This window comes from Mya arenaria, chromosome 15 (assembly GCF_026914265.1).
Source record: "Mya arenaria isolate MELC-2E11 chromosome 15, ASM2691426v1".
NCBI classification, from domain to species: Eukaryota; Metazoa; Mollusca; class Bivalvia; order Myida; family Myidae; genus Mya; species Mya arenaria.
Window position 1 is genome coordinate 48,047,585 of NC_069136.1, and position 10,682 is coordinate 48,058,266.

General features: G+C 33.6%; 1 protein-coding gene and 1 long non-coding RNA gene across 2 annotated transcripts; both read right to left on the reverse strand.

Moving 5' to 3' along the window:
- Window positions 1-1,389: 1,389 nt before the first annotated feature.
- Window positions 1,390-2,622, reverse strand: LOC128219436 (putative nuclease HARBI1). Its single transcript, XM_052927245.1, has 2 exons — window positions 1,978-2,622; window positions 1,390-1,551 (listed from the first exon to the last, which is right to left on the reverse strand). The coding sequence occupies exons 1-2, from the start codon at window positions 2,620-2,622 to the stop codon at window positions 1,390-1,392; spliced, it is 807 nt and encodes a 268-aa protein (XP_052783205.1).
- A 1,201-nt stretch (window positions 2,623-3,823) lies between these two features.
- LOC128220701 (uncharacterized) lies at window positions 3,824-6,217 on the reverse strand. The gene is made up of 3 exons (XR_008258835.1): window positions 5,773-6,217; window positions 4,802-4,862; window positions 3,824-4,226 (listed from the first exon to the last, which is right to left on the reverse strand). It is a non-coding gene; the product is annotated as an uncharacterized LOC128220701 (long non-coding RNA).
- Between the last annotated feature and the right edge of the window lie 4,465 nt (window positions 6,218-10,682).

The following is a 10,682-nucleotide window of genomic DNA, read 5'->3' on the forward strand; positions in this document are numbered from 1 at the left end:
AAAACTTATTCATTTAACATCACTTTCATGAACAAATAACAAAATGAAGTTTGTGAAACATTTGAAGGTACCAGCACAGAAAAATGTAAAACTGTCAATGTTATATTTGCTTCTGCTTTTTTGGTGCCATTGAATATGTATAACTGTTTCAAATGCCTAATGGTAACATAGATTTAAACACATGACAGTATTGGTTTAACAAAATATGCCCGAGTCCCTCGAACAACTTGAATGGGGTTTAACAACATACGGAAATATGTAGCAGCATAATAATCCCTGTATCGCAAACCGGGCATTTGGTCTTGTGGCCTTGGATCACCATTGTTGTTATTTCCATTGTCATCATCTTGGTTGTCAGCAAATGGAATCCCTCTTGCTATACACAGGTTGTGCAACACAGCACAAGCGATGACTACTCTATGATAAAAATGATTAAATATTTAAAACATAAAATCATTTTCTATGTATAATTTGAATTTGCATCTGACAGATTTAACCTTTAACACCATTCAGTTACTTCCCCCTGCTTTTTTCATGAACAAGCATCAAAATAATATATAAATCAAGTCTATGTCTATTATGAAATATTTTCAATTCCAAAAGCTTCTATTTATTACTGAATATTGGTGGTTTAATTGTAGTAAGATTTCCTTTTTACAGATGATGTCATAGGATAATATATGATGTCATAACAACCATTTGCTTTGAATTGCATTACCCCATATCTAAATGCTTTTCAACAAGATACATTTTCCATATATACATCATGTACATGAGACTTTATTGTGCACTTACTATTACTCAACTTTATAAAGATGATGTTTTAAGGAATTAAACCCCTACTTGGCCGATCACTCAAAACCTTGTTTAAATCAACAACATGATTAACGACATTGTTGTTAATCTTTAAACATGAACTGTTTGATAATGTGATAAAATATTCAAGTAATAAAAGATCTACATATCATAACTGTTTCCACTAATCTTTCAGAGTGGTAACATTTGAATGTTAACAGCCATGTTGTTAATCATGTCAACTTAAACTAAGTTTTGACAGATTGGCACAATATGTCAGTGTTTGATGCCTGATGACCCCTATCATTGTGGTGTCAATGTTCAATAGCTTTGTCCATTATGTATTTGTTTTGTAATTTTTTAAAGTTGTTTGCTGGTTTCCATTTCTCTGGTGTGTTTGGTGGTCGTTTGATGTTATTAATTTTATAAAATTCAGTTGTTCATTTTACATATTTGTAACCAGTAAGATGCCAATATTAAAACAACTATACTTAAATAAAGTCCGGTATAAACTCAATCAACTTTTAGCTTTAGATATACAAATCTAACAAAGTGTTTTTCATTTGTGATGGTTCGGATACCTTAATATACATTTCATGTAGAGAATATAATCGTCAAACAGTTGTTTGAATCATAAGGGTGCTTCTTACTTGCAGGCTTTTCTGGTGAAAGGGTAATCTCTGTATGGAGCACACCAAATCTCCTCTTCAGCTGTCCAATGGCTTTCTCTACCCTGGATCTTGTTTTTTGTGGCTTCTGCAATGCATTAAAAAGTTTAATGGAACTTTTGTTATGTTAATAAGGAATCTCAGTATTAAGTAATGAATAAATTATAGAAATTGTTAATATTAACTATCTACAAAGAAATTTGTTGACAGAACATGTTTTATCAATGTCTGATATTCCCTTTCAAGATGAAAACATTTTAATCATTTTATACATTTTTACATGTACATTTTAAGCTTTCATTCTGTCATGATATGGGACTTATAGTATAGTGATATTTAGAGCCAGTAATTGTTACTAATTTTGATTATCACTTCAAAGAACTGTGATTGTTTAAATGTTGATATTTAATTATACTGTGATCATATTATACAACTTGCCATACTTATCTTTTAGCAAAATTAAAAAGTAAAAGTTCATATGTAAAATAAATACAATTAAGCAATTACTGCATACCGTTGTAAGCTTACTAAGATAGCCGCTATCACCCAGTAGATGGAACTGTTCATGGCCTCCAAACCCATTATCTAAGAGCTGGGATAGGCCACTTTCTCGCAAAATTCTGGCATCGTGAACAGATCCCGGCCAGCGGGCTACAATGTCGATGATTTTGTCTTCACCATCCACAACCACCTGCACATGCTGTGTGTTCCTGTTTACATACATATATTCGTCTTCTGACGGTGCCCTAATTCTTATGTGGGTGCCATCTATGAGGCCCATCACTTTTGGGAAGTTTGCAATTCCCTCAAAAATTGTAGCGTTCCTCCTCAGATCAGCTGCATCTGTGGGGAAGGAAATGAACTGTCGTACCAGCCTTGGATCTGACAAGACATTCAGCATTTCTCCAAGTACTCTTGAAACAGTCGGTTGACTGACACCATGAATGTCGCAGTCATTCAGTTGGATTGGACCAGTCGCGAGATACCTTAAGGTTATAAGTAGTTTGTGCCTTGCAGAGATGGCATGGTTTCGATACGCTTTTGGCGTTATTTGTCTTGATAATATGTTTTCCACATAATCGATCCCATCACGATCAAGACGGTATCGATCAATGATTTCAATGTTTGTCAAATCATCCAGATTAGGTCTTCTCTCCATCTGTCAATTCAAGGGAAGAGAGTGATAAATGATTTTAGGACATGACTCATTGTATTATAGTATTACCAAACTGTATCACTTATGATTACTAGTATAATATTTTAAATTTAGTAATACTACATTCAGTATGTCCATTCCAGTACATCATTTTATGAAAGTTCATGATGTAATAAGATTACAGAAAGAATCATGTACGTGGTATAAAATGAAGATCAAATGAACTTGTAAATTTAAATGTAAAGAGAAGAACTGTAGACTTACTGGTATCGACAAAACAATCACAATGACACGAATCATTGCCTCCACAGACCATTTACCACTCACACCACATCTGTTCCCCACATATACACAAAAAAGACTTAACAATCTATAAGAAGCTGCCTGTATATCTAATACAATTACAGCTACATGAATCCTGTTCACAACAAACCTTTTTCTTAGTTTACAGATATTTAACATTCATAAAATACAAGACACAGATGTCACAGACTGCCATTCACGCATATCAGTTGAAACCAGTATCCACTTTGCCTTTCAAAAAATATACCAATTTATTGCTTAACAATGGCAATAACTCTCTGAATGACAAGAACGGAGTTATGGGCCCTGCAAACTGTATTCCAACTCAATAACATTTTCTGCACTTCTCATCACTATTTGTATAATAACAATGAAGTCAATTTCCTGTTATGCTCCAGACAAGAATTGAGAACATTAATAAACAAACGGGTACAACTCCTAAAATAATGCAGCCAGAGTAGTGGTAATGTGCCATGCATTTCGTCACAACAAGATATACTATGATGTTTGCGGTTAATATTTCAAAGCCTTTTTCAAGATATTCTTAAGACATGAATTCGGTAAAAAATAAAAAAGGGCGATTACTCCAATAAATACTACAACCACAATTATGGTTTTTGTCCATGGCACTTATGCCAATTGACATATTTAAAGTTTGAAGTTAATAAAAAACATTTTTCCCTTTTGTCAGCGAAATCAAGGAAATAATTGTATGAACAATGATCCTTTCCAGTCTATCCCATATGGCAGACTGATTTGGGTTTTGAACCAAATACATTGTCCTTTCAAAATAAAGATTTATTTGTTTGCCAAGTTTGACCAATTGTCCATTGACTTGTACGTGAAATGCTGCCTCATTTTAGTTATATGTATATAGAATAGAAAAAACTTGCTTCTTGGCCAATTATATTATGTTCTTTATTTCAGCAATTTTCAACAGTTGATAAGAATAATAATATTATGTTCCAAAAATGATGAAACATTTGTACAAGAAATAATAAGCAAGTCAACAGATATGAAAATATTTGACTCAATGTTTCATCAAGGTCATGTATTTTCTGTCATTGTTCAAAGTTAATTATAAGTAGTATTCCATTGGCAAGTTCAATTCAGCAGGTTAAACAGGACTGGCTGAGAGGTAGAGTTCTCTGATTCATCTAGGCGGAACTGAGAAGGTATATGCTGGCACTTGGTAAAATCTATAAGGAATCTCCATGACGTTCCAGTGCAAGTCATATACCATGACCATGTCCTTCTCCTGCTTTTTGTAACTAATCAGTAGTGGTTCTAGTATAGAGTTGTATCTGAAATAACACACATAAATTTAAATACAGAAAGAAAAATAGTTGTGACCTTAATGCAATTGTTTCAATTAAAACTATGACATTATTTGCACAATAAAAAATAACAAAAAGGTTTAAAGCTGCACTCTCACAGATTGAATTTTTTGGCAAGTTTTTTTTGTCTTAAAACGAGCCAATTTTTGTGAAAATCCATCGAAACCAGTGATACAAAACTGCTTACAAAAAATTCAATCGCAGATTTTTATATTTAAGTTAAAAAATTGATGTTTATGCATTATGTTAGTAACGGTTTCAGCCATAAAACATTAATTTCCGAACAGAAATATGAAAATCTACGATCTGATTTTTTGTAAACAATCTTCTAATGTTGGTTTGCAGATATTTACGCAAAAAATTGCCCTATCCAAGACAAAAAATAAAAAAAAGTTATAAAAATGGTATACCTGTAGAGTGTAGCTTTAAAGTGTGTTGTTTTTTTAATTCATAAACAAATATCTGGTTTTGCCGATGATCAAATGTTGGATGTGATTCCTGCTTGTCTAAACAAATAGCTTTATGTAACTAGAGTCACTCACATAGTGTTTTTACAAGTCCCGCAAACACCTTGAAACTGTCCACAGGGTAATTGCTTGCAACCTGTAATTCAAACCAGCATCATTTAAGATATTCAATGTGATATTAATCAGTATCAACATGAATATGCACATGAAAATCTATACCTTAAATTAAGGAACATTAACATTCCAGTACAAAATTTAATGACATCTTTATCATTTGATAATAAATGTGGAAATTTATGTGACAAGCACAAAATTGTGTACGTGAAAGGCAGCATCATCTAGGAAAGGGTAGCACCTTGCTATCTATGCAAACACCAATATTATAACTCATTATGCACCAGTCAATTCCAACAACGCTCCCCCCCACACCCAAAGGTCAGGGGTGAACCGGGCATGGTCGGAGAAATGGGCCATGTTTATACCTTCCATGAATGTGGTGGTTTTGTCTTTGCGCCAAAGTAGCAAAATAGGCCTCATCTAGGGTTCCTGGGGTGTGGTGGCATTTGGCTGAGACTTTACCAGCAGTTGGCTTGACTGACAGTCAAAGTATCCACAATCCCCCTGCTGGTTGGGGGGGGGGGTAAACTGACTGTTGCATAAGTGACAAGAGTACTTTGAAGATGGTCACTTTTAAATCTTGTTTACTGTACTTTGAAGATGGTCACTTTTCAATCTTGTTAACTAACAATAACACAATAATTATATAAATCTGCCTGTCTGATTACTTATCCAACTATTACTGCCTTCACAGACTTGCTTGACTTTTTTGTTTGTGCTGGAACAATGTAAAACTGTTCAAAAAGTTGTCTTAACACGCACTACTGACTTTTTATTGAGAGTAGTTCAAGACTTTGAAATATCAAATAATCATATAATTATATTGCAAAACCACCATTTCAAAAATTGTCATTTACTCAAGTTACAGTCAGCGACTGAACAAACGTTTTACATAACTACTACACATAAAACTAAGTTTTAAAACATACCTTTATGAATATAAATCTTCTTCATTAGAACTCCTGTAAGGATCCGTGTTAAACTTGTGTGACCGCATGTTTTGAGTTTTCTGCTTACACTCCAAAGTGTGTGCAAATATTTACACAATGTTTACACAATATCATTGAACTTCCACTCCATAATGTAGCATGATTTATGTTGTTGAATTCGTGGAAAATACTTTATCTACAAATTATTCTTCCATGTATGTCATATATTTCAAAATATTAAGCTTCATCTTCACGAACTGTCAAATTGCACACATCAACTCGATTTCACTGGTTTGTATGTTGATTTGGATATAAACAATGAGATAGTTCTTTAGATAACACGTTGTTACATCATATCTTTAACACCGCAAACATATCATAGTCCCTGGTAAGATGCCATTTCAATAAAGTTTACAAAAGTCCTCGCATGTTCCTTTCTAGACGCCATTTTGTTTTGGTAGTGCTAATCACCGAATGTGAGAAATCAATAAACGAGAGCGGTAAACGGAAAAACTGAATTAAGAAGAAATACAATGAAATTCGGAAACTTACTTTATAAAAGACTTCAAAACAAGAATATTCAGCGTCAGTTTTCGTATGTGTTTGTTTTTTATCTGTTTTTATCGCAATCTAACTTTTAAGACTTAGAGTAAGGCTACCAAGGTGCTTCCTTATATTTTAAGAGTGATCTTAAAAGAAATCATACTATAATATCAATATTGAATAACACTAATCTTCGATCTAAGATCTAAGAACAATCTAATTAAAAAAATCTAGTTTTTTAAGAAAAAATAGATTTAAGTTTGATTTTAATTTAAGATGTTTGAATACGGCCCCCGGTCGGACTTTATAATCTAATTTCCTGATTTGACTTGATAAACTATAAGCTGGTTACAGTTCGATGATACAAACTGGACGAACTTACTCAAATACGGTGAATGTTCCTTCTTTGGAATGAAAATGCTCAACTTGTTATGCCTAAACTGTAATCTTTTCACGCAGCTTGCTACAGGCTGCATTAATAACACTTTAAAAGTATGAGGTATTGAAATTTTACATTGAGTTTTAAGTCTTACATCTGCTTATATATGTTTTAGAGTGCTAATGTGATCATTCATATCAAAAATTACTTTTGTACCAGCCAAAGACAAGTCGTAGTTGTAATTGTATTGCTCAAAGCCTGTAAGGCCTCAGCATAGTGCTTTTAACCCGGGTATATCCTAAGTCTTTAGCCATTGTGCTTGTCCCTATAGTTCCCATTGCATTATTTTACATATATATATATACATATATATGCTCATTATTGTCGTAACACATCCGTAAAGCATTAATAATTAGCAATTATAGTTATAATTACTAATTCGTTTTTCTTCTCCTCATGTTCCCTTAGTTTTTGCTGTAATAATGTCACCCTTGAATTATGTAGTTATTGTTACAGAATTAATATAAAAACAAGGTCCCGTCATTTAACAATGTGTAATGTTGACGTTACTTTCTTCTATGACTGTTCTATGTTGTCGAAACGTTGAAAGATAAACGTTTTAAAGAAACATAATACACATGTTACTATAAATAGTAACTTTTTACTATAGAAATTCGTTCCCGTAATAACGATTATCGTCTCCGTTCGTAAGATTATCGCGGCACAACAGGGCGATTATGGCATTATTGCATGACTAAGATGAGAACGTGCACACCGACGTCATTTCACGAAAATAAAAATGGCTGCCCTATAACTTGTTACGCAAACATGTAAACATTATTTAAAGCATTAAAGGGATTAGATTGGAACTGTCGGTGCAATAATAGTGAAATTAGTTTTCCAATAATGACACATTCCGTGTTTCAGTAACGAGTACTACCCGAAACCGTACCGGATATTTACCTTCGGTAAAGGCCATAAAGCAGTGAGACAAGGAAATGATTTGTTGAAACGTTTTGTTTTACTTTATTCGCTAAGAAATGTTAATTATTCCAACGAGATGGCTAGGGTCATTCAAGCCGAGATTCTTATGAAACTGTTCATAGGCTTGTTTTTAAATCCATTTGAAATCATTGACAAATGACAAAACATACGTATTATACAGGATAATACATGGTTGACCTTGGCTTTCGGTTGACAATTGTCCCACTCATTGCTTCCACTGGGGCAATTACCAACCAAAAGCCATGGTCAATCATGTATTATTCTAAAAATAATGAGCTTGTATGATTTTGTATAGATTATCAGTTATTCTTAAACAAGGAATACTGCTTCACCTTTTGTTGATGCTGAGGGGAGCTCTGTTTAACTGGCTAAAATGATACTCGACCAACCTTAATCTGATACACAGTCTGCATAAAACCGAGACCACAATGTCCATACTTCGGGTGTACTTTTTGGAGTATGTCAATGCATAAAGGTACGATATCTTCAGACGGTATTGACGTTATTTCCATCTTATTCAGAAACTAATAGGGATTTATGTAAACGTTTGGAGAAAGCTTTCAGAATTAATCGGCTTATACTAAAATACCTGCTGCAAACAATTTCATCTACTGAATGTTTAGTATCAAGCTTATTTCAAAACAAGTAGTTGCTTGTCATTATTGGACGAATATGGCTATTCCTCTTATTAATTTAATTTTGAAACGAAGCTGTACTGCTGAAGAATATAAGTATCTCCCATGGCCGAGAGTGTAAATAGGTTCATTCCGACCCGAGTGTAGGGTGTTTTGCGGAAACGATGTTTACCGAGTTTCCGCAAAACACCCTGCGCGAGGGTCGGCATGAACCTATCTTACACGAACGAATATGGTAGATGCTTTTTCTCCCACCTCAGTTAAACAAAATTAAGTAAAAATGTATTTTTTTGCTGGTACTATTTTGTGCTAAGTGAAAATAGTTGCGTACGGATATGCGATAATTGGTTGTCATGGATATTCGAGCAGTGATTCAGAGTATGTAACTGGTCTGATCGGTCTTTAAATAGTTCTAAGAAGAGTGAAGCATTATTTCTTGAAAGGTGCGTGAAAACTGTTTTCTGGTGACATTTGAAGCGAGAAATAATTAACTAGCGTTCTAATATTGCCACAAGACAAGGTTTCCATGATGCGCTACAGACAACAGTCTTCAACAATGGAGGTAATTACAATGTGGTGACCATTAAAAGAATTCCATACGGGCATTTTATCTTCGCCCGTGGACAAGATAAGAATTTCTAGCATGGTTAAATGAATGTATCTACTTATCTGAGGTGGGAGAACAAGATATCTCTACATCTCTTTCACTCTCCAAAGGAAATGAAAATAAATCATATAATAACCTTCACGATTGAAATTCAAAACGCATCGTATATTTTGCTTCATTTTATTTTGCCTGGTATTTCGCGATATTTATTTATAAACAAACAAAATGAAATTTAAGATGTTGATGTTACCTACTGTTTATGTTAAAAGCTTACAAAATATCCAGTCTGGCAAACATGATAAGTGTTTAGGATGAATTAAGTACATTAATGATTTATACCATTTTATCGAAATCGCAGTTTTAAAAAACGTATACAGAGTGAAAGTTTAATATAACCGAGGCCAAACACAGCGCTGTTGCGAAGCTTGTTTCATAAAATCGCGAAGACATGTTTTCGACGAGTTGTTTATGGTGGTATTATCTTTATACAGCTTACTTTTGAAAAAGGATGCTGATTATTGTTCAAAATGATTATTTATTATTATTATGCTGATATTAAAGAACAATTACATTTAAAATGGAGAGTAAAGCAATACTTGCAAAAATACGACTAATGGGTGTCATAGATGTGAAACGCTAGAAATGGCATTTTTTCCAATCTGCTGTGTTGGCTTTTGCATTGAAATGTATAGGGAGGGTTAATTACTAGTGCATAACCTTAAACATTGGAATTTACCTATGTATTTAAAATTAGAAGTGCAACGCAAATTGCTCCTCGTTAAATCTTTGCTTATGAGATGTATTGCTCAGTAAATATTTGAAAATAAACATATTAAATTTTGTCAATAACGACTGTTGGAGAATGCATCCAACCGTCATTGGTTAAGCAGAGATATTTTACGAGGGAGAAATCTGCTGGCCTGGTTTACCAATACCGATGATAGGTAGATAGCGCGGCATTGGAAGACAAGTTCTGGAATACGGTGGCCGTTTTAAATGTAAGTTGACGACAGTAAATAAATGCAAGTAATTGAGAATGTTTTTTTAAAATAAAATTACTAAGAATTACACATTGGAATGTTAAGAACAATTTTAATTTTAACATTTTATAAAAATATATTTCTATTATCTTTCTCAGTTAGGAATGCGTTGTTTTAAATGAGTAAGAAACAGTGTGTGTATACCACTTGATAAATTACGTCATATATTCTACGTCGGAAGGCAGCATTTTGCTTAAAATGAAGACTTATATCAAAGTTAACATTTTTTTTCCTTTAATACACTATTTTAAATGAAACAAATAGCAGTGTATGCCGCTTAAAGTTCGTTTTTACCAGAGTTCGATAAGGTGTTTAGTTTCATTAAACACTTCGACAAGCCTATTTCCAAAATAATGTTTTTATAGTGCTCCATCAGACGGCCGTTTTGGGATAATGTTTGTCGTAGTGTTTTAAGAAACTAAATTCTCAATTAAACTCTGGAAAAAGGCCGAAGGCGGGGCTCCGTTAGCGTGATGTAGATTGCGCTATGTTTCATTTCAAATGGTGAGGAAATAGTGAAGTTATCTGACTAGGACAAACAATCATAAAGGCTCAATTTAAAACCTGGAGTTTCATTAAAATTTAAGCTGGCTGACATGCTTCAAATCTCACTATAATAAAAAAGATAAATTGGAAACCCCAAAATGTGTCAGTTATATTAGCTATGCTGATTAAGCGGGCGATCGTCATGGTGTCCATTC